General features: G+C 47.1%; 1 protein-coding gene across 4 annotated transcripts in view; it reads right to left on the reverse strand.

Annotated features, from left to right (window-relative positions):
- Positions 1–25433, reverse strand: part of PSIP1 (PC4 and SRSF1 interacting protein 1) — a 546371-nt gene that overhangs the window by 261513 nt on the left and 259425 nt on the right. For all 4 annotated transcript variants that reach the window (XM_078675914.1, XM_078675912.1, XM_078675916.1 and 1 more), the window contains 2 exons: positions 25270–25329; positions 23534–23660 (listed from right to left, as the gene is read on the reverse strand). In XM_078675914.1, coding sequence (XP_078532040.1) covers positions 23534–23660; positions 25270–25329 — 187 coding nt within the window. The remainder of the gene's footprint in view (positions 1–23533; positions 23661–25269; positions 25330–25433) is intronic.

Raw genomic sequence — 25433 nt, forward strand, 5'->3', positions numbered from 1 at the left:
AAGTAACCCCAGTCTACTTTGTCAAACGCTTTTTCAGCGTCTAGTGTGATGGCGATGGTGGGTGTAGCTAAGAGTTTCGCCTTCTCAATGACATGAGCCAGGATTCTCGTATTATCGCTCGAGAGTCTGTTCTTCAGAAAGCCAGCTTGCGAGGGATGTATAAGAGATGGCAGGACTCTTTGAATGCGATTCGCTAGAATTGATGCTAGGAGCTTACAATCTAAATTTATCAGTGAGATAGGCCTGTAGTTTTTGGGGAGTTTGTGGTCTTTGCCTTCCTTGGGTATTACCGCAATCACAGCCTCTGCCATAGTCCCCTTAACTTTACCTGTATTGGTAATTTCATGAAAGACCTCTAGGAGAGGGGTGGAGAGAATATGGCCAAAGGTCTTATAAAATTGTGCTGTATAGCCGTCAGGCCCAGGGGCTTTCCCCTTTTTGAGAGACTTGATCGCGCCAATAACCTCCGACTCAGAGATTGGTTCGTTCAAGGAGTCTCTTTCCGCAGCCGTTGGTGTTGGGAGCGTGCAGTTGGAGAGGTATTTCTCCATTTTTACGCTGTCTACATGCATGTTCTTAGCATAAAGTTTCTCGTAAAAGTCCTTGAAGATATTCGCAATCTTAGTGGGGTCAGAGTTAGGAGTCCCATTGTCATCGAGTAAGGATGCAATGGTATTCTTTTGAATTTTAAATTTAAGATAAGCGGCTAATCCCTTCCCGGCTTTGTTCGAGTCACAAATTTTGAAACGCTTACTCCTGTCTAACCAAATTCCCGCCTTTTCACTAATAAGTTTGTTATAGGTGTATTTCAGATTGGACAGTTCAGTAAGAACCTCAGGGTTTCTATTTCTCAAGTATGTGTGCTGGAGTTTTGCAATGTCCTCCTCTAATTTTAACAAGGCTGCAGTGCGGTTCTTATTAATTGCAGATGATATTTTTATAATGACCCCCCTTATGGTGGACTTCAACGCATCCCATCGAGTGGTGTCTGAAGTGTCCCCCCTCTTGTTTAATAATAAAAAGTCTTTTATGGCAGTGTCAAGGGTTTCTTTGTGTTTTGTGTCAGTGATAATGGTGTCATTGAATCGCCACATAGATTGACGGGTGGTCGGTTTAATATTAGACAATGTAAGGGAGACGCAGGAATGATCAGAGACCAATCTGGGAGCAATGTCCGCGTCCTCAACTCTTGCCACCGCATTATTAGATATGAGTATATAGTCTATTCTTGAGAACGAGTCATGAGGTGGGGAATAGAATGAGTAATCTCTGCCATCAGGGTGCATCAAGCGCCACGTATCCACCAAATGAAATCTATTGCACAGTTTCATGAATGCCTTATGGGCCTTCCCCGGGCGAAAGACGCATTTAGAGTCTCTATCTAGTATTGGGTCGTGTGGGAGGTTGAAGTCGCCCGCCAAAATATGGACTGCTGTGTCGGGGATGGAGTTTATCTGCTTCGTTAAGCCCACCCAGAAGGACGGATCATGTGTATTTGGGGCATAGATAGTCGTGATAAAGAATTCAGTGTCATCCTTGAGTAGTCTCGCTGAGACCCATCTGCCTTTCGTATCTATTGCACTAGAGACTATTTCCACATTCGCATTTTTAGCCACTAGCATTACCACCCCATTCTTTTTTGAGATTGCCTCAGAGCCTATCACTTCAGTATAATACTTATTGCGTAGTGTGTGGAATTGCTCTGCTTCCAGTTTCGTTTCTTGCAATAAGGCTATATCTCCATGCTGTCTTCGTAGATAGTCAAGTATCTTTTGGCGTTTAACTGGCTGGTTGAGTCCTTTCACATTCAACGATAGTATTTTAAGGTTAGTTACAGTTGTCGTTCCTATCGGAGTGTCTATAACAGCAGCCATCAACTATGCATCCAGTAATATCGTCTCATAACACATGTGCAAACATAAGGACTAGGCCGTGGAAGCGGTCTCATACCCCTTAAGGAGTCGACAGCATCTTTTGACACACATGATGTGGGGCTAGGACAGTATGCAGGATACAGAGGTACAGAGTATAAGCTTCGGAACATAATGTGGTACATTGGATGAAAGCTAGTATGCAAGGCGGACAGAATTAAACAAAACCATATACGAAATAACAAAACAACCCCTCCCCTCCTCCCTTCCAACCTCCCACCGCCCTCCTCCCTCACCCACTTCCCACCCCTCCCTCCCCAATAGTAGATACAACAGAACATGGCGACTCAGGAATGACGACCAGTCGGCCGCCTCCAAGCAGCTTACTCTTAACTACGATTCTACAGGCTGCAATCCTAATTCTGAGGAATTAGCCCAAACGTGTTAGGCAACAACAAACAATAAACAGCGCTGGTGCCAGAACATTACACACAGGAAAATCACTGCTTTGGGTTCAGTATCGGGACCAAATATATCAGTACTTTCAAAGAATTATCGTAAGCGTGTTCAACAACAGGTCGACAGTACAGCAGGGCATAGTGCCTCTTTAAGGCCCATAAGGGGCATGAACAGCATCATGGTAGCATGGTATCATATTAACATAGGTATGGTGTCGTGGGTGCGGTAGTAAGGATAGAACCATACTGAGTCAGCTTATAATGATATTTGTTTCAAGGTGAAGGTTCATCAGATCGTTCAAGGGATCGGTCTAATCATTCTAATCTAGATATCTAATCTATCTAATCTAGATATTTCAAGTTAAGGGTTCACCAGATCGTTCAATGGATCGTTCCAATATAGATCTTGAGTCAGAAGAATAGCTGATATAGGGCCCAAGGGTACAGAGTACATTACCGTGTCATTACCGTCCAAAGGCCACTTATGCTCACCAACCAGGTAACAAGTCCAAGACAAGAGAGCCGCATATCAGATCCAGTTCAGATAGGCACTTTTATAAGAGTACTGGAGTATGAGATTGGTAGGACAAAATTTCAAAATCAGAGTTTATCCGAGGCCAGACGCAGAGGCTCCTTGTTGATCTGGGGGGGAGACTTCCATACTGCCATCACCACGGTCAAACAGGAGTTGTCGTAGTTTTCGCGGATCTGAGAACACATGGGATATGCCTTGTATCGTCACTCTAAACTTAGTTGGACCGATAAAGCCATACAGGTGACCAAGCGACTTTAGTTGGGGTCTCATTGCAAGGAAGGCTTTTCTGATCTCCATAGTTTCCTTACTGAAATCCTGTGAGATGAAGATTTTTTGGCCTTTCCATAGAACGTGGTTGTGTTTACGAGCGAAGGTGAGTATCTGTTCTGTGTGTTGGTACCTTAGTGGTTTGCACACAATCGCTCTCGGGCCCTTTTGGTCCTTTGAGATTCGTCCTGGCACCCTATGCGCCCTGTCAAACTCCAGTGGCTGAGTGAAAGTTAGATTTGTGGCCTGCGTGAACCACTCCTCGAGGAAGGGTATGCAGGAATCATGTTTCTCCTCCGATTTCTCCGGCATACCAAAAATTCTTAGATTCCCTCTTCTGTTTCTGTCCTCCAACTCTGCAACCTTCCTCACGAGATGGTCAGAGCACAAGGAAAGGTTCTTGACAGCTCCACATGTCTTATTTTCAAGGTCTTCCAATTTGCTTATCCTTGTCTCGGTGTCGGTTAATCTCGAATTGATGTCCTTAATGTCTTGGCGGATAGCAACAACCTCTTCCTTGGTAGATTTGGCCAAGTCCCTGACTTCTTCTAGCCTGCTCAAAATTGTTTCCACGGCTTCCTCCATTTTTTTCCCTTGGTTCCCTTTGATCGGTGTCGGTGGGTTAGATTTCAGGCGTTTGGCAGCTGCACCATTCTCTTTTTCTCCCATACTGTAAATGCTTAGGCGATGGGTTGTACAGGCGTCTTGGGGTTTCAGGCATGTAGCGATGAGACCACGTATATTTGGACTGCGGAGTATACACCCCTCCCTTTTTAAAGATGTTCTTTATAGCTGCTCCTTGTGAATATCAGATCGTGAGGGTAATTACAGCAGTAGACCAACAGTAGACAGGCAGGTAAACACTATAAGGAAATCTTAATATAGTTCATAGCCCTAAAGTGCGCCTTTAGGTCTGGTATCGAGTTGTGGGTAGTGATTTGCGTTATGTTCCCAGGAAGGTTATGTGTGCCTTACAGCCAGTTACAATACACAGACTCACATGGAGGAACATCAATAGGAGCCGCCATTTTGTGTGTCGCAGAGCGTGACCCTTCGTTTACAGGCTGCTGGTATAAACACTATCACAGGAGCAAATCATATAATAGATTCAGACCTCCAATCTCCTTGAGGTAATCCAGTAATTCGCTGATAAAATAATGATATTCAGCGTGTGCTGGTTTGGTATTCCTTTGCTGACATCAGCACATCGAGGTCAGTGAACCACTCAGTACATATTTTGTTCATACGATAGGGAGTAGTATCCGTGTGCAACACAATCAGTAAGTCTGGTTTTTGTAGTGTGGGTCATGATAGCGGGCCATGATAGCGGGCCGCAAGGCGCCTATGCGCGAAATCAGGAGTGCCGGCACGCCGCCATTTTAAACTGTAGTTTTCGCGCCGATTTCATTACATTTGCCGAGATAAAAGCGTCTTTCCTCATTCACGCTGTACTCACGACCCATCCGCTGGGCTGCAGTTAAGCGGAGTCATCGCCGTTTCAAACTCATGCTCTCCCAGCGACGAGGCAAGCAGGTTCTCCGGGAGGTCTCGTGGATGTAGCCGGGTTTGGGCTCCGGTCGACTCTGCAGCCCCAGCGGTCGGGACGGAAGGCAGCTTTTCTCCGCTCCCCGTGCTCGACTTCTGCTCAGATTTTCAGGGCCAGCCGGGGTGAAGTTCCGACATCGAAATCTCCGCTTGGAACCGGAGAGGGAGTCGGATTGCAGCTCTTTGGCAACGGGAGATCATAGCCGCCTGGAGGAGGTCAGAACTTACGCCGCCATTTCACCAGCGTCCAAGCCACGCCCCCCTCTCCGTCTTCTCACTTTAAAGACGGCCTTCCTGGTGGCCATCACCTCTGCCAGGAGAGTGAGTGAGCTCCAGGCTCTTTCTGTTAAAACTCCTTTCTTGTCTGTCCATCCTGACAAGGTGGTTCTTCGGACTAGACCTTCTTTCCTGCCCAAGGTAGTCTCTGCTTTTCACATTGGGCAGTCCATCACCTTGCCCTCCTTCTTCCCGCCTCCGCATCCTTCAAAGGATGAAGAGCGGCTCCATCGTCTGGACCCAAAACGTGCGCTTTCATTTTACATGGATCGCACACGCCAGTTCCGGGTGGATGACCAACTGTTTGTTGGCTACGTGGGTGAGAAGAAGGGAAGGGCGGTACAGAAGCGGACCATCTCTCGGTGGGTCGTCCTGTGCATCAAAGCATGCTACTCTTTGGCTCGGAAGGAGCCTCCTGTTGGGCTCAGGGCCCATTCCACTCGGGCTACGGCGGCTTCTACTGCCCTGGGCCGGGGAGTCCCCTTGCAGGACATTTGCCAGGCGGCTACGTGGGCCTCGCTGCACACCTTTGCGAGGCACTACTGCCTGGACAGTCAAGTCCGGAGGGACGGCTTCTTTGGCCGTTCGGTCCTCCAGGACTTTCTGGTGTAGGTTGTATTGGTTCGCAGACCCACCTCCGGGGTTGGTATTGCTGGGGTATCTATTCTAAGGTAAGGAATCTAATACTAACCTGTTTCTTTCAGATGAACAAGTTACTTACCTTCGGTAACGATATATCTGTAAGAAACAGTAGTTAGTATTAGATTCCTTACCGCCCCACCCGTCCTCCCCGTTCTGCGAACTGATACCTAGGGTTAAGGACATCCCTTTCAGGGCCCTAGTTTCAAATGGCACCAGTGTTAGTTCTCACATGGCTCTGCGTGTTCTGGCGCGGAAAAGCTGTGTGCAAAGAACTGACGTCAGCGCGCGGAGGCGGCGTCTATATACTCCAGCGACGTCATCACGGCGCACGACGCCGACGACGCGGAGCCGCAGGGGACGCCTGCAGACGACGCCTACCGACGCGCAGGGGTACTGCTACGCAAAAGTTTCCGGATCCAGACTGACGCCTGGGGATATTCTAAGGTAAGGAATCTAATACTAACTACTGTTTCTTACAGATATATCGTTACCGAAGGTAAGTAACTTGTTCAACGTGTCTACGCTGTCCCTTCAGATGTTACTGCATATCACTCTGCTAGCCTTTCCATTCTCGAGAGACCATGCTCTTCTAGGAGGGTTGAACAGGGCAAAGTTTCGTTCAGCAAGAGACCTGCCAATTAATCAATCAACCAAGTAACGTTATTCGATCCAGTTAGGCGACAAGGGTAATGAAAGTAAAATACATATTAAAATACAGCAACGGGTTAAAATACACTACATTACCGGTCAATAAAATACAGTGAGGGATTAAAATAAAAACGTATATATTACAAACCTTAGACAGCAGGGCTTCAGGTCTGGCTATTCTACGACCAACGGAATTTAGTTATTTAGTGCCGCTAACCATAGTAGTGAACACAGTGCAAATTCAAATATCTCCATTGCCAGCATGATCCCCAAGGTATAAATGGCTATAAATTGGTTGCAGATAAACTACCAGACTCATAAGAGAAATAACAAACGGGAGTTGTGTGAGCGTGCGCACGCTGACGTCAGCAGCGAGGCTGCTGGAGCGCGAGACGGGCGCGCGGGCAAAGAGTTGTGCGGGGGGGCACGCGGGCAGCCGAGAGGGAGCCGGAGCCTAAGGAAGACGCACGGGTGGAACGACGGGGCACAGTGGCGCATCCCGCCAGCAGCCATGGCGCGGGACCTACAAAGAGCAGGCCGAGTCGGAGAGCGTGGGCTAAGGACCGTGCATCAGAAAGGCACTTAGGTGAGTGTGGCCTGAAACGCCGGAGTGAAAAGCGGCAGGGGGCGTGGGGGGTGTGTGTGTGTGTGTGTGTGTGTCTCTGTTGTTGAGTGAGAAGTACGGGTGCACTGGCTGGGGGCGGCTGGTGCGTGTGTGTGTTTCTTGCCGCATGCAGCTGCCTTGCCTAGACTGAAGGGGGACAGGAGATGTGCAACGTGGGGAACGTGCACGTCCCAATCCGATCGGCATGCGCGTGCCCATCTCCTGTCCCCCTTTAAGCCCTTGAAAGCATAGCCGACGGCTATAGGTCTCGCTGCAACAGCGCTTCGCGCTGCGTCGCATGTGCAAGACCTAAAAACTGGAGGGACAGGTGGGAACACCGGCAGAATCAGGGATCGGCACCAAACTTAGGTAAGCGATCACAGACTATCACGAAAAGCTGAGTGTGATTCTTTGTTCCATGACTAGCACTTTAAAGCCCGAATATACGGTGAGGGGTAATGACTGGGGATGCGTTGGCAGGAATGACACGAAAGCCCATGTTCTCAAACTATGTCCTCAGGATCTGTGATGACGACGGTACACTTGTCTGACACACACTTGAGATACTCAACACTTTTTCCAACTTTTACTCTACCTGTACACATTTCTCAGAACACATGCCGTAGACATTGATGCATACTTAGAGGATGTGGCATTAGGTTGGCAGAGTGATGCACAGCGCGAGTACTTGTTGGCAGACATAGTGGAAGACAAAATTAAGAGGCTATATTGCAGTGATGGGCTGCAAGCATACGTTGGTCCCTTTATCCCGCTTCTCAAAGCAGTCTATAAGAAGGTGAAGAGTCTATTCTGCCGCCACAGACAAGTTTATGACCACCTGCAGTGGAAAGCCGGTGCTCTCAGAGGCCAGAAACAATGCCTGCTCCAGAAGATCTTCACTCCTCCTCCAGGAGGGTGGCTAGTGATTTAGCATATTAAGGCCAGAGGCTTTAAAGCCCCTACTGCCTTTGACATGCTGCCCTGGCTTACCCCAGACCTGGGTGATGCCACCCCCTGCCCAGAGGTCCATCTAGCAGCATAACAGGCAGGAAATTTAGCTATGCAAGTAGGCTTGTTGCACCACTAGGCTAGTCACGCCCCTACAGTGGGCTACCTGATGTATTCCACAACATGGGTTCTACCATCTTGTTTTTGGTGGAATTAGAAACTATGGGGCAGTGTTATGCCCACTTCCCAGAGGAAAGGATAATCTAGAGGGTGTAGTGACCCCATTGGCTACTACCACTCACTTCTTTTAACACCCCTAAATTTAGTATTTAGGTGGCCCCTGACACCAAGAAATCTGATCGGTCTGTCTATAGGACAAAAAAAGAGCCGAAGACGTAAGTATTGTGGCACCAAACCCCTGCCCGACCGCTGCTCTCCCGACAATCACCGACACAGTCTCTTCCAGAAGCAGAACAACCTCCCCAAACCCCAGGTGGACTGGCCATCACTCCCTCGACCCCACTGCATCTCCCTTGGAGTGAAGGATCCACTTCTCAGCACCAGCAGGCACGGACTGCAGTTACACAGTACAGCGTTCTGTCGCCCCCCGGGCCGACAGAGGGAGCAGTACCCCAGCATAAAGTCTTTGTGCTCCAGGTGGTCAGACCCGTCTCCCTGCCAAGTTTAGAGACAACAGGACCTGCCCTGCACCAATACCCAACCTACCAGAGCCAGCTGTAAGCAGCAAGCCATACAAGTCAATTAGGGTCGTCTGGACTTTCTACATAGTTTACCTCATTTTGGTACACTACTTAACAAGCATTTACAATGCAACGGTCTCGCCTTTGCCAAAGTTAGAGCTATTGGCATTGTAAATGACAACATTTTTATTTATGTGTTGGTTTTGCAAACAGATAAATAAATGGCATTGTCATTTACAATGTCAATAGCTTAATCTCTCGCAAATGCGAGACCTATTGCATTTGCAGCCACACACAGAGTCCCCCCAGAGCCACACAGATCCACCCACACAGAGTCATTCACATAGAGCCACCCACACACACAGCCACCCACACAGAGCCACCTACAAACAAAAACTGCCCACAGAGCCCCACACACACAGAGCCCCCGCACACACACACACAGAGCCTCCCACACACAGAGCCCCCCCCACACACAGAGAGCCCCCCCCCACAGTCAACTAGCTCAGTGCGTACTGTAAAATTACGACATGTACATTGAAAAACAGTTGAGAAGTCTCTTGTCCTGGCACGCAACATGCCACCCACAACGCAGTTTATCGCCGATGAAATATTGCCAATTGAGAGCTTTAAAATCCAAAGGCTGGCACGAGGATCGTCTTATGGGGCTATACAATAAAACGAAGAGGTAGTAAATCTGTAGTTGGGTCTCCTTTCATTACCCTCAACGTACCCGTTCTTCATGTCTACCTCCAGAAGCCTGCCATAGCCTCCAAAGAAGCGCTGGATGTCCTTCTCCCGAACCTGGTAGCTTAATCTGCCAATGTAGACGCGCGGCATCCTGGATTCAAGAAAAGCTTTGAGCTCTATGTATAACCTAGCAAGTCCAGGCAGCTCGTCAGCTTCCCAGCTTCCGCAGCCTGTAAGACGACGACACAATAGCCTTGCAGCGCGTTTTACTGCGACGTCTGACGTCGCACCTAGACTGAAGTAACGTATCACGCAGTGAGCCCTAACTACAGACATGAAAATAGTACGGTCTTCGTGATTATGCCGCGTACCCATTCCAATCTACATATTAAAAATGTACCGTGTTTTGTTTATTTCCACGTAGTCGCTGAACCCAAAATGTATTAAAGCGTCCAAAAGATAATATAGGGCGCCAGCTTTATCGTAGTTTTTCAGAAAAATATTTTGTATTGTCTTCAGAGGTACTGTTACTATGGTACTGTTACTATGAAAAATAAAGAATCACAGTTTCTAGTGAAGTCTAAAGATGGAATATGCTACTTACCAGTGTGCATCTGCTCTTGGCATGAGGACTGCTGACATTCATATCTTGTGCATAGATCGCCGCCTAGTGTTGGGTCCGGATGATTGCACTTTGTTGTCCTGGAAGAGTGTTCCAAGTATCACGAAATAGGTGACTCCTCCCCTGGACTACAGTGCGCATGGGCATCTTCTCCATCCTCAGATTGTTTTTCGCCATTGTGGCAAAGATGGAGTAAAGTAAGTAAGAGATGGCCATGCAAAAGAGAATCCTGCAGCTGCAACAGGCACCGGGGAGGAGGGTGGGCGATATGAATGTCAGCAGCTCTACATGCCAAGAACAAATGCATACTGGTAAGTAGCATATTCCGTTCGAGGCATGTGGGTTGCTGAATTCATATCTTGTGAATAGACTGTATAGCAGTATCTTCTCTAGCGGTGGTCACCTGTACCAGCTGCAGCAGTCTGAAAAAGTTTTAAGGACAGCCTGGCCTACCGCAGTTTGCTGCTTTAATTGCACGTCTACTCAATAGTGTTTAGTGAAAGTGTGTATGGTAGACCATGTAGCTGCCCTACATAGGTCTTCAAGGGGAATATTCCCTAGGAAAGCCATGGATGCCCCCATTTTACGCGTAGTGTGTGCTTTTGGGGGAACTGTTAGCGTGCGTTTAGCTTTTTGATAACATATTTTGATGCATTTAACTATCCATCTGGCTATTCCTGATTTTGAGATGAGATTACCTTTATGTTGTGGTGAAAAAGCAACAAACAGTTGCTTTGTTTTCCGAAATGATTTAGTCCTGTCCACATAATATAGCAGAGCTCTCCTTACATCTAATGTGTGTAGGGCTCTTTCAGCCACGGACTGTGGGTTTTGAAAGAAAACTGGCAATTCTATGGATTGGTTGATATGGAAAGTGGATATGACTTTTGGCATGAACTTAGGGTTAGTTCTAAGGACTACCTTATTAGCATGTATTTGCATAAAAGGTTCTTGGATGGTTAGTGCCTGTAGCTCACTTACTCGCCTGAGGGCGGTAATGGCAATTAGAAATGCCACCTTCCATGTTAGGAATTGTAATTCACATGAGTGGAGTGGTTCGAAAGGAGGTCCCATTAGTCTGGTGCAGGTGGGTGCTTTGGAGGGATTATCCTTTTAAGACCTTCCATAAAAGCTTTGATTGGTGGTACCCTAAACAGAGACAGGTGTTGTCTGTTCTGGAGATATGCTACTATAGCAGCATGATGTAGTCTTATAGAAGAGTATGCTAGATTGCATCTTTGAAGGTGCAAGAGGTAACAGATAATGTTTTGGATGGAAGGATTTAAAGGATTAATTTGGTTATTATTGCAGTAAATTACAAATAGTTTCCATTTAGCTGCAAAGCATGCTCTAGTAGTTGGCCGTCTTGCCTCCTTGATAATGTTCATGCAATCAGGAGGTAAGTTAAGGTATCCGAACTCTAAGACCTCAGGAGCCAGATAGCTAGGTTCATCTGATTGGGATTTGGGTGCCTGATTTCTCCATGGTTCTGAGTTAAAAGATGGGGCACGAGGCGCAGTCTTTGGTGGGGAACTACTGAGAGTTCCAGGAACGCTGTGTACCATGGTTGTCGCGCCCATGTGGTAGCAACCAGGATCATTGTGAGTGACTGCTGACGTAGTTTGAGTGCCACTAGCGGAATCAGTGGAGCTGGTGGAAAAGCGTCCGCAAATCTGCCTGACCAGTTCATCCATATCGCATTGCCCTGTGACTGTGGATGTGGGAACCTGGCGGCAAAGTACTGGCATTTTGAGTTTTCGTTTGTGGCAAACAGATCCATCTCTGGCTGACCCCATTTTTGGAAGAATGGTTGTAGAACTTGAGGGTGGATCTCCCATTCGTGTAGCTGTTGACTGTGTCTGCTTAGCAGATCCGCTACTTGATTGTCTTTTCCTAGCAGGTGTTCTGCTAGGAGAAAAATGTTAGGAGAAAAATGTTTTTTTGGAATTGCCCATTTCCATATGTTCTGTGCTAAGTGGGACAGTTGTGGAGAGTGTGTCCCTCCTTGTTTCTGAATGTAGTACATGGCTGTCATGTTGTCTGTCCGGATCAACACAGCCTTGTTGCACAGGTAGTTTTGGAATGCTTTTAGTGCCAGAAATATTGCTAGCAACTCTAGTTGGTTGATATGCAGTCTCCTTTGTTTGATTGTCCAGAGCCCTTGGACTGTGTATTGTAGTAAATGGGCTCCCCAACCTGTTAGTGATGCGTCCGCTGTTAGTACTACTTGTGGAACCGGCTCTTGGAACAGTCGCCCTTTGGACAGGTTTTGTGGGTTCCACCACTGCAGAGAGTTGTAAGCGCGACTGTCCACCAACACTAGGTCTTTTAATTGCCCGAGCTTGGTTCCACTGACGTGCTAGGCATACCTGTAGTGGACGCATTTGAAGTCGTGCATGGGGAACAATGAATATACAGGAGGCCATCATGCCTATTAGTCGCATGAATACTCGAGCAGGCAAAGAGTGTTGTGGCTGAAATTTTTTTATGAGAGTCTGGATGTTGGCTATCCTTGATTGATTTGGATATGCCTTTGCTAGAGAGGTATTTATTGTAGCCCCCAGATATTGTTGTATATGGGAGGGTTGTAGATGTGATTTTGGGTAGTTCATGGAAAAACCCAGGCTGTGTAGCAGCTGTAGCGTTTGAGACGTATGGCTTGCGCACTGCTGGAACGAATTTGCCTTTATGAGCCAATCGTCCAGGTATGGAAACACGTGGATGTGTTGCCGTCTGAGGTGTGCAGCTACTACCGCTAAACATTTTGTGAACACTCTTGGGGCTGTGGTTACCCCTAAGGGGAGAACCTTGAATTGATAATGTTGACCTTCTATTGTGAACCTGAGGTATTTCCTGTGAACTGGATGTATAGGTATGTGAACATATGCGTCCTTGAGGTCTAATGTTGCTAGGAAGTCGCCTTGCTGGAGTAATGGGAGTACTTGTTGCAGAGTGATCATATGGAAGTGCTCTGAGAGTATGTATTGATTTAGAGGGCTGAGGTCTAATATTGGTCTGAGGGACCCGTCCTTTTTGGGAATGAGGAAGTATAGTGAGTATACGCCTGTTCCTTGGTGTTGAAAAGGGACTTGTTCTATGGCTCCCTTTTCTAGCATGGACTTGACCTCTTGTTGTAGCAGGGTGATGTGTTCTTTGGACATAGAACGTTGTCTGGGAGGTATGTTGCGTGGAGTAGAATTGAGTTCCAGGCAATAACCATACTGGATAATTTGTCTCACCCACCTGTCTGTGGTAATTGCGTTCCAGACTGGTAGGAACTGTTCGACTCTGCCTCCGACTGGTGTTAAATGGTCTGGAGGGAGTGTGATGAAGTCACTGTTTGGTGGCAGTGGAGGCTCTGGTGTTATTGCCGCCACGTCCTCTGCCCTGGTTATTATTGCTCCTGTAACCTCCCCTGTTGGAGCCCTTAGTGAAGGAGCTTTGAGTGTTGCTTTTGTATGCAGAGGAAGTCTGTGAAGTGTTGCCTCTTGCGGCGCCTCTGTAGGAGGACCGACGAAAGGAACCTCTATGTAGTTGAAACTGCAGTGCGCCCATAGATTATGCAGTTTCAGTATCTTTCTTCATGTCTAATATGGTATCTAATGCAGGACCAAACAGGAATTCTTGATTAACTCGGCATTCGACACAGTGAAACATGAGAGCTTACTCGAACTCCTAAAATCAAGAATGGGCCTATCTGGGACTGTGCTTCGCTGGTTCACTTCCTTTCTTCACAACAGGTCTCAAAAATTCAAGAGCAAAAACCTAATGTCTTCCCCAGTACCGGTATCGTTAGGCGTCCCTCAAGGATCATGCTTATCCCCTACTCTGTTCAACCTAGTTATGGAACCTCTCACCACTCTGTTACAAACATCCAATGTACACTTTCACATGTACGCCGATGACACTCAAATATATCTCAAGTTACAATCCCCCAAAGACATCCTGAGTCTGAATTCAACGATCAGAAGCACCCAATCTTGGTTGGCTGACAACCACCTCAAACTCAATGCTATGAAGACGGAGTTCCTCCTAATCTCACCTCCCACGAAAATATCTTCCGCTCAAACATGGCTTAAGCACCTAACAGCACTCAATGTCCAACCGACCATCGTGGACTCAGCTAAATCCCTAGGCATAACACTAGACACAAACCTCAGCATGCAGCAGCATATCAGCAAGGCTACTAAGGGGGCGAACTTCCAAATAAACACCTTGAGAAAACTGAAACCCTTCCTCCCAGCAAAAGACTTCCAAACAGCAGTACAAGCTCTAGTCATCCCTCGCATAGACTATGGCAGCGTGGCCCTCTGCGGCCTCCCCCTAACGACAACTGCACCCCTAAGAGCGTCACTAAATGCGGCAGCAAGACTCATCACTGGATCAAAAAAGCATTCGCATATCTCTCCTGACTTCAAAGCCTTGAACTGGCTGCCTCTGGAAGCCAGAATTCAGCTGAAAATTGCCTGCATGACGCACAAGGCTATACACTTGAAATCACCCAGCTACCTCACTCATAAGTTGACAATCTCAGGTGGGTCCAGAACCACCAGGAGCTCGAACAATCTTCTGCTGAAACCGCGAAGATTCCGGAAGGAAAAAACCTACAAACGCTCCTTCTCTGGTATGGCGCCCAGGATCTGGAACGCACTTCCTCCTGAAACAAGACTCATCTCTTCCTCCCTTCTTTTTAAGAAAGAAGTTAAAAGTATCCTTATGGCTAAATACACTTGAACAATTTCGCGTGTTTTACATTAAGAACAGTATTACCAGTCTGGCGCTATGATACTGCCTATATATTCCTATGCACGTGTTTATTTACAGCGAGTGGATGGCCGACGCTCCAATTTTGCCTGCTACCTCGTACCTGTACTATACGTTACATGAGTACTATGTTATATACTATATTGGTGCTATACGTTATATGAGTACTATGTTATATACTATATTGGTGCTATGTACATGAACCTGTTGATGACTTACGCTCCAACTATGCCCGCTACCTCATACCTGTACTATACGTTATATGGGTACTGTGTTATATACTATACTGGTGCTATGTACATGAACCTGGTGATGACTTACGCTCCAACTATGCCTGCTACCTCATACCTGTACTATACGTTATATTGGTACTATGTTATATACTGTATTGGTGCTATGTACATGATCATGTTGAGCTACCTCCCCACTATGCCCCCTTGTTCCCCTGCCCTCCACCTGCCTTTGTAAAGCGCTCTGTTATCTGCAAAGATCTTGTTCGCGCTATATAAAACTCTCAAAATAAATAAATAAATAAATAACTGGTTGGTTAAGGATTGCACCTCGTTCTTAAAACCAGAAATGTGTAGCCACGCGTGTCTACGTAGTAACACACTAGTGTTAACTGACCTGGCTGCTGTGTCGGATGCGTCTAGTGCACATTTAATGGAAGCATTAGTTATAAATTTGCCTTCCTGTATGAGGTCGCTAGCTTGAGGTTCTGGCAGGTGTTGCAGTAAACCTTCAAGCTGGTCGTAGTGTGCTCTATCATAGCGAGCTAGGAGAGCCTGTGTGTTTGCGACCCTCCATGAATTAGCAGCTTGTGAGGCCACTCTTTTGTCTGACGCCTCCAATATTTTAGACTCTTTGTCAGGAGGTGGAGCGTCTCCTGTTTGCGAGTTGGCTCTTTTGCGAGCGTTTGCTACTACCAGTGAGTCTAGAGGCAATTGTGATTTAATGTAAGTAGGGTCTGTAGGGGCCGCCTTATATTTTTTCTCAACCCTGGGATTGAGCACCCGTGCCCTGGCTGGATCCTTAAATATGTCTGGTGCGTGTTTTAGTACCCCTTTTAGCATAGGAAGTGTCCTGGCATTTTTCTGGGAGGTTGGAAAAGTGTTGAATAGTAAAACTTCTTATATTGGGTCAGTGTGCATGTCGACCTTGTGGTATTTTGCTGCCCTATCTAGCAGTTGTTTAAACATAATGGTGTCGTCAGTAGGCGACGGCTTAGTAGGGTATGGGGAGGTGTCAGGGATGGGTTGTGTGTCATATGGATCATTTTGATAATCCCATGTGTCATCATGAGCCTGTGGATCCTCTGGGTCATTAAAATCTTCCTGAGGATCTTCCCCATGTTATCCTCATCATTGTATTCTGAGTGTGTAGGAGAGTAGGGCACAAAAGGCATATTAGGATAGAAAGGAGGAGAAGTAAAAGGCCTAGAGGGAGATGTCCCGAAGTCCTTTTTAGGTCTCGGACTAGCGTCCCACGCAGTGGGCGGAGTCCGAGATTTTATGTTTTGGCAGTATGGGGGCTTGAACCCACCCCTCTTCTCCATTGGCTGGCTTCCTAAACGGAGGCCAGCCTTTGGAGAAGAAGGGCGTCACTCTGTTCAAGCCCCATCTTTTTGCGATTTTGGGGCGTGTTTTTTGCAAGTTTTTAAGCTGTGACGTCATCAGTCACTCAACTGCTAAAAACACGCCCCCGAATCGCAAAATGGCGTGTGTTTCTCCGAGGCATTTCTGCCTCGCCTCGGAGAAAGATGGCGGCGCTACGATGCTTCCAGCCCTACATGAGCCTCAAGCAGGCCGCTCCGCGGCTACCGCCAGGCACTGTCAGTGTTGCCGGCCCTTGAAAAGTCGTGCGTAAGACCTTGACTAACACCTACGCTTTAACGTTGCGCAAGTCCTGCTGGCAGAAAGGTGAAGCCAGAGACAGAGTTTCCTTCCGTTATGGTCGTTGATTTCAAGGCTGCGTGCAAGGCCTTATCACTATGAAAATGATTGCGCGACAAGGCCTGCCCTCGTGCCAGATAAGAGCACAAAAAAAAAAAGCCTGCCACATCGATGGCACCCCCTCTACCACTCTGGCTCCCCGGCCCTCTGCCTGCCTTCCCTCCCAGCTGAACACGCTAAAAGCGAGCTGCAGGCGCTACCCAGCGTGGCAGGCCTGGCTGCTGCGTGCCAGGGTGCAGACACACAACTTGTATGTCAAAGTGCGTGGGTTGTTGTCACTCCTTCAGTGTTACTCCAGCACACAAGACGAAACTCCCAGAGTGTGCGCGTTCCTTCTGTAATCACTTCTTCACGAAGTACAGCTGAAGAGGCAGATTAGCAGGATTGTGTGTGTTTTTTTGTCATCCATCAGAAATAGGAGCGTTTGCCGAGTTGTGTACTGTAGGGAGCGAAGGCACGTCGCCTGCGCATATTGCAAACTAACAGCTGTAGGAGACCAGAGAGCCGGGCCATTCTCTAAAGAGAGGAAAACTCAAAATGACTTCTACTATGAAAGAGAGATTCCCTAAAAAGTGTCCTAAAACGACCGCATTTCAGCCGGACTCCCTCACTACATCGATGTAAATCTGAGGCCGGCGTTTGACTATTCACCGCATCCCCGTTGCTGTGAGATTTCCAACAAAAGCCCTCTGCCCCGCCGGACTGTACTTTCAAGGGCCCGCCTGAGTGATAGCTTTATTGACTCATGACATGCTTGCTACATGTGTACCTTCCAATCAGCGTGCGCGCTGTTCTTTCCTTTTACCAGACACGAGTGTCAGAAGCTGAGATGCGTGTCAATCTTTCCTCTCCGCCCCAGCCACTGCTCCCGCCCCACACACACACACACACACACACACACACACATACTCAAAGTGCGGCAGCCTTAACAGCCATCCGTGCACACTACCGAAGGAGCGCGCGCCACACACGTCAGTGGAGGCACACAACCCCCAGTATTCCCCCACACCTCGCCAGGACATCTCAGACACATTACTGGAGGCGCAGAGCTCTAAGTGTATCACTGAAGGCACACAGCCTCACAATCCCACAGACACACCACATTGAAGGCATATAACCCCACAGACACACCACACTGAGGGCGCAGTCCCATTACCCCACGAACACACCACACTGAGGGCACAAAGTCCCATAACCCCACGAACACACCATACTGAGGGCATACAACCACACAATCCCACAGACACACCGCACTGAAGGCATATAACCCCACAGACACACCACACTGACCGCACACAGTCCCATAACCCCACGAACACACCACACTGAAGGCATATAACCACACAATCCCACAGACACACCTCACTGAAGGCACACAGTCCCATAACACCACGAACACACCACACTGAACGCACACAGTCCCATAACCTCACAAACACACCACACTGAGGGCATATAACCACACAATCCCACAGACACAACACAGTGAGGGCATACAACCACATAATCCCCCGGGACACAGCACCGAAGGCACACAACCCAACCATCTCACATGCATCTCTGAAATGGTACAGCCCCACAACTCCACACACACACTTCTGAAGGTGCTTAGCCTCACAATCCCACACACTTCTATGAAGGTGCTCATCCCCTCAATCTCTCACACACTCATGAAGGTGCTTCTCTTGACAAACCCTCACACATTGTTTTTAAAGATTCACCACCGACAGTTGCACGCGCTCACCTGTGAATGTGCACAGCACCCCGCCTCCAAGTCTCTGGAAATGCAAGCTACGGCGAGCCTCACACCCTGCACTGGGGACAAATGCATTATTTGCTCTCGAGCTGACAGAACATGGGAGACTTTCACTAGGTACTACTGTTTACAGCGTGCGCGAGATAACACCGCGCCTGCCTCAAATGTCAAACTAATTATCGGCAACATTTAGAGCTGCGTCACAGACCGGGCTTTGCAAATTACTTTCTTCAGCATGTAAGGACAGACTTGCTATGAAATGCCATCTTTAATTGCTGTTACATGTATACCTTAAGTGTGAACATGACAAGAAAAAAACTGTAACCGAGGGCGTAGGATCCTCAACTTAATTATATTCTTTTTTTTTACTTCACGTGTATAAAAAGCTATATAATGTCGCGGTGATTTTGTGTAAAAAGTGAAGGTAAACCCGCATTTTCACTAAAACGTCGCTTGGACTTATATTAATAGGTATGCATTTCAAGATCATATATCTCTTCTTTCCCTACAATGGCATCTTTAATCAGTGTCGCGTTTTATTGAGGTGCACTAAACTGCGCAGTGAGTACTTCACTCGCATGCACAGTGTACATCTGACACTCCCTTCTCGGCGTCACGTGGCTGCCTCCCTGACATGAGCCATACCGAACTTCTCCGAAATGTACAGAGTGATTTCTGCATCATGTCACTGCATTGGGCCTTTACCGCCGCTCCCGGGTTGCCTTGTTTGCGCCACCTCGCAGTGAGATGCGCTGATGCCCTCTCTCTCCCCGGGCCGGCCCTCTCGCCACGCCGGTGGAACTCCTGGGCTCCCACTCCCTCGGAGGCCTGAAGCAACAGCCTGTTTCCGTGCTAGCCATAACCTCTGATGCATGTGCAACATTCTGCTGAGGCCCAGGCGAGAAGCCGCTCGTTTGACCTAATGGAAAGAACAATGTATGGGTTGAGGGTGTCGTGTGTAGGGACTTTCATTTCTGAAGGGTGGCTGCAAGCGAGGCACACACACTTTGTTGTGCAAGTCGAACTTTCAAAAGCAGTGACCAGTTTTAGTCTTCGGGAGGTGCACATTTTAAGCCTGGTGTGTACATTGCACTGGTACAAGGCGATTCTCCACGGGATTTGAGCACCTTTGGACTGTGCTGGGTAATTTTGGCTGCGGCCCCCTCGTTGCTTGCTCGGAGGGCTGGTGGGGGGTGGTCTGGCAGTGAAGGAAGGCGGGGCAGGCTGGCACTGGGCAGCTAGAGGTCCGGAGAGGGGGCAAGGCTGGAGCCCGGGCAGGGTAGGGACAGAGGGTGTGGTAAAGTATCCGCCACCATCCGACCTGCACAACATAAACAGATCTCACTTACTAGCGTTTATTTCGTTTTATTTTTTTAGGGAATGAAGTAGGTCTGTATTGAGCGTAGGAAAGCTACATTTTATTTAGCCGCAAGTCTTCCTGTGCGTGTGGCTCTGTGTGAGTGCGTGTGGCTTTGTGTGTGTGTGGGGGGGGCTCTGTGTGTGTGGGGGATGGGCTCTATGTGTGTGGGGGGCTCTGTGTGTGTGGGGGGGGCTCTGTGTGTCTGGAGGGCTCTGTGTGTGTGGGGGGCTCTGTGTGTGTGTGGGGGGGGCTCTGTGTGTGTGTGGGGGGCTGTGTGTGTGTGGGGGGCTCTGTGTGTGTGTGGGGGGCTCTGTGTGTGTGTGTGGCGGGGCTCTGTGTGTGGGGGTGGCTTTGTGTGTGTGGCTTTGTGTGGGTGCAAGTGCAATAGGTCTTTTAAAAACAAAAACAAATAAAAATAATGTCATGAGCAATGCCAATAGCTCTAACTTTAAGAATGCCGAGACCGTTGCATTGTAAATGCTTGTTATTGGTGGTACAGGGCAAGTCGTGTCTGTGTCCAATGGTCTCTTTTTCCGGTAATAGATGGGTCACTTTGCCGGTTTCAGGGTTTATATAAAGTTTTGATTGTTCCTCTGATTCTGGATCAGGATGGAAGAGTTCCTCTTCCACGGTCTGTGGCTTTGGCGCCGATGTCTTTGGCTTGCTGACTTGCTTGTGACCTTTTGGCTCGAGGGCCTTTGGTTCTGGAGTCTTTTTCGGCCCGACTGTCGGTTTGGGGTCGGTAACCTTTTTTGGTTCGGCGTCTTTTGTTGGTTTGGCAGTCTTTTTTGGTTCGGCGACTTTATTTGGGTCGATGACCTTTTTCGGGTCGATCCTCTTTTTGTGCGCGACGTCGTTTTTAGGGTCAGTGTCTTTCGTCGAGTCGATGCCCTTTTTTGGTTTGACTGGATTTGGTTTAGTTGCACTGTTTTTAGGATCGGTGACCTGTTTCGGGTCGAGGCTTTTCTTTGGATCGATAGCTTTTGACTCGATAACCTTTTTGGGGTGGGCGACCTTTTTTGGTTCAACCCCTTTCTTCGGCTCGACGCCCTGTGGCTGGTCAACTTTCTTTTGTTCGACGACTTTCGGCTCGACGGCCTTTTTTGGGTCGACGACCTTCGGTTCGACAACCCTTTTGGGTTAGACGACCTTCTTGGGGGGAACGTTACTTGATCCTGGGCTCTCGGAAGGCTTTGTTTTGGTCTTCTGAGCAGAGCCGGAGCTTCTGAAGGGGTTTTTCGATCTCGGCTAAGGCCTTTAGGCGATGCTTCGACCGGGGCCTTCGGTTTCGGGATAAGCGGCGTCGGGGGCTGTGTACTTACGATTTGCCCCAGTGGGATCTCGTCGTCGGAGTCCGACTGGTCCTCGACGGTGACGATCTCTAGGTCCGAGTCCGCCGCTTCTGAGAGGTCGCGTTCATGATCGAAGAAGTTCTCCAGTTCCGGTGCCGTCCGCTGCATCTCTTGCCTAGCGGCCCGTCGAATCCGGATGGTCTCCTTTGAACAAATTGGGCACACGCTGGGCAATTTTGTTCGTTGTGCTCTGGTGATAAGCACTTGGTGCATACTATGTGCTTGTCAGTATGCGGGAATTTGGAGTGGCGTTGTGGGCACCTTTTGAACGGGCTCCTTTCCACCGACAGCAGACCCACGTGGCGATGAAAAGGCCCAACGGCCCGCGTCGACGACCGGATCAAGATGGAGAGGTTGGTCGAGTCAAGAAGTACCGAACAAGAAAAATACCGTCAAAGTCGAAGGCCTTTTGGCCTTTAAAAGTAGTTAGTTTCTGTTTCCGAAGTTGGAGTAAAGGAATAACATCCGAGCCCAATGGCGGAAAAAAACAATCTGAGGATGGAGAAGATGCCCATGCGCACTGTAGTCCAGGGGAGGAGTCACCTACCTCGTGATACTTCGAAGACTCTTCCAGGACAACAAAGTGCAATCATCCGGACCCAACACTAGGCGGCGATCTATGCACAAGATATGAATTCAGCAGCCCACATGCCTCGAACATCTTTTTTTGTTTGTTCTTAATTTCCTTTTGCACAGTGGCGATTTCACTATTGATACGAGGCCGCATTCTAATTGGCTGTTTCCTTGGCGTATCTTTTCCATTTTAATAGCCGCCGAACTAAACTGTAATTTGGCGCGTGCGTATCTACCTTCGCAAATCGCGGTTCGGACGAGACTATGAGTGGGGATTGTTACTAGTTCCTCGTAATATTCAGACCCATGTGTGAACTATTTACGTGTAGGTTAGAATTACGAGTTTAAATGTTTATTTATTTATTCGTTTTCATATTGCGCGAACTTTACCCGAAGGTGACAGAGCTTTAAAATAGAACCAGTTACATTACATAAGGACTTCACATGAAACCCTGCGCCAGACGAAAAAAAACACACAATTACAAAAATGTTTCCTGGTGAAAGCCTCAAGATAAAATGCGTGTGCATTTACAAAAAGCAAGAGAGGAGCCTCCACACGACCACGTTTCTCCGAGGCGAGGCAGAAATGCCTCGGAGAAACGCAGCCTCATTTTGGAATTCGGGGGCGTGTTTTCTTTCTCTCCTCTTCCCATTGGCTGGAAGGTAAAATTCCAGCCAATGGGAAGAGGAGTGAAAGAAAAGAGAATGAAAGTTAAAAACTCTCCCCCAAATCCCAAAAACACGGGGCTTGAACGGAGTGACGCCCCTCTCGTCCAATGGCTGGCCTCCGTTTAGGAAGCCAGCCAATGGAGAAGAGGGGCGGGTTCAAGCCCCACTCTCCAAGACATCAGTTTCTCCCAGCGACACTGCGCAATCGCAGCCTTCACTAGGCGAAACCTAAAAAGCCAGTTTTTTACAACGTTTGTTGAACCAATGACAAAGGTAAGAGAACTATAGAAGTGTTTAATAATTAAAAGGAACAACATTATTGTGCAACTTAGGAGTGGTTTTTGTTCCCCATAACTAAAAAGTGAAGGCATTTTTTTCCCTATTCTGCTATTTGTTGAAATCTGACTGCCTGCTTAGTGATCAGAATCTTGCCCCAGAAGGGGAACAAGGTAATATCTCCTTAACAAAAAACTTTAAGACAATGAATTGTGTGTGGAAGTTTGCTTACGGGAGCAGATTCTTCCTCAAAAGAGAGTGTGGTTAGCTAAATGTCTACTTTTGTTAACAGGGTTGAACAATCCGCTAAGGGAAATACACTTTATATTCACCTCAAATGATATCTGTGTCAAGATAAGCTCAAATCAAAATTAAAAAGTCTTCCGAGGAGTAAGCTAACAAAACACGGTCTTGATAAAGTAGCATACGCTGTGATGGGGAAGCCATAATTCAAGAAATGTATCCCATTGCACTTTATCAACACATACTATGCTCCCAAACAATTACTAATTAACAAATCTCAAGCAAATCCGTCCAGTGACAATGTAAATACACACAAATGTTACAGGAGGAATGCTAAAACGCCCTTAACAGCACTGAAGGTCTACACACATCTAGAAGGGATTTTGTTTGAGATCCACCAGGTTTGAACCAGAAGCCTTGGACCAGTGTTATCATGGGTTCACAAGGAGAATAGACGATATCACAAGGAATCAGCAACTAGATGCAGCTTCATCGGCACAGACCCCCTTCAACGAAATGGGGTAAATGTCCATTCAAATAATAATCAAAATGTCTATTTAAAAAAAAAAAAAAAAACAACAACAGTAAGGGTTGATCTCACTTCACACAAGCGTGGACCTTGGGAATACATCTAGGTTAGCTATAGTTGCCAGAAAACATAAGTCTTTCTCCCTAACAGGAACATATTTGAAAGAAAATGGCAGTACTTGTAACATGCAGGCATCCATGGCAACAATTTCAAAGAAAAGACTGATAAAAAAGTTTTAATACTCAAACCCACCTGGTCTTCCTCTCTTAGGACCAGGCTTTGGAACCACAGTGCTGGGGGAAGCTGCTACTGTTGTCGCTGCGGATGCGGCTACAGCTGCCAGCGCTGCCGCCTGTTCTGCTTCAGCTTGTATGTCAACCTAAATAGAAAAATAAGCCCATGGTTGTCATGATCATTAGAGTTTAAGAAACATACAGTACAAAAATTAAATTTTTAAGCATGTGACGACGTTCTTAAGAATGAACAGCAACTGGATTTAAAATTCATATTGCATATTTGCTAAGAAATTGAACCAGGAAGAGGGAGCACAAAAAATAGGAAGAAAACTAACTTTTTTTGGGTACCTTTTTTCCCCAGATGCCTAAACTTTTAGTGTAAAAACAATTGATGGACAGAATGCTGACCAATGTCAGACGTTCACCCCAGTACAGGGATCTGGGCCTAAACCCATGATTTTTTATGCTCCCCATGCCAATCCAGTTAAATCCCAGCCACATGCAAATCACTCTCTCCCTTGTTCCCCATGGGAACAGTCCAGCCTGAGCAAAAGAACAAATGGATTTAACCCAGATCTCTTGACTGAGGGATGAATTTTTGATTTGCTCTGCATTCCGTTCATCATCTGTGTGTCTTTTGCTTTCTCGCCCTAAGAGCGCCGGGTATGCCCAGACGTGGGTCCCGGGCTCACTGGATTCAAGCAAGCTGATGAGGGGTGATGCCCCCAAAACCAGTCCCATGATGCTTATTTACGGTTCAGGGAGGACCTGGCTTGGCAGTTCGAGCTGGATTGTTACCACGAGGAACAGGGTCAAGACTAATTTGCATATGGCTGGGTCTAAACTGGGGTGGTATGGTGAGCAAAAGAACGCATGGATTTAACCCAGATCCTGAAACCACCAGCCACAGTATATCAACAGCCTCCTCCATGTCTTCCCTTTGGTTTTAACAATATATTTTTGTTTATATTTTTTTGATGTGCACCGTTGCTGTGATTGTATTCATCGTCTTTGTTATACTTGTTATTCATTAGGACCTATCATATGTTATCACTTTGCCATCACAATTAATCCAAATGTAAAAATCATGTCATATATATTGTTTTGCCTGTACATATTTTTTTGTCATGTTTGAAAAGGAAAATGTTTGTAAAAAATTATCAATAAACAGAGTTTTATACATGTCCTAATAGTAGATAGTTGTTTGCACTGAGCTTGGGTTATCCCCCTTAATATGTTGAACACATTGATGTAATACTGTTTGTAGTTTGCTGCCTAGGCAAGTTTTTCTCATTGGTATATTGCCCTGTCTGAGGAGCCTCATTGCTATACAGTGGGTCCTTGTTTTTCACATTGTTTAACCCATATCCTTGACTGGGGTTGAATGTTTGATTTGCACTTCATTACGTCCATCATCTGCGAGTCTTTTGCTTAACATTTGGTGCAGCTGACCTTTAATAAGAACAGTAGAAATCTCTCCAAGCTGCTACAAAATATAGTAAAACAATGTATCCCTTTTCTCATAACTAAGATAGACAGCAGATAAGCCTGAGACTGTCCATGCAGTTTATGTGCCAATGTCTTGTAGCAATGTTGTGATCTCGATAAATGCTGGCGACGGGGTCAGTTGGCTTGCTCACAATATAGCTTGCAGAGAGCACATCTACTGGTATAACATCAACAAGGGGTGTATTGCGTTGCCTTGCACCAAGAGTTCGCTCTGTTCATAAACAAGGGTTAACACCAGATTACCTTTCTTTTTCTGCCTCTTCGTGCTTTTACCACCGGAATTTCAGCTGGTTTTGTCACGTCCTGCAAACATAAAAGACAAATAACCAAATTCTATATTATAAGATAGGAAAATTAGCATAAAATACACACTTAATATATTGGTGTGAGGAAATCAGGTGTAATTG

The sequence above is a fragment of the Lissotriton helveticus genome, chromosome 2_1 (assembly GCF_964261635.1).
Source record: "Lissotriton helveticus chromosome 2_1, aLisHel1.1, whole genome shotgun sequence".
Classification (NCBI taxonomy): domain Eukaryota; kingdom Metazoa; phylum Chordata; class Amphibia; order Caudata; family Salamandridae; genus Lissotriton; species Lissotriton helveticus.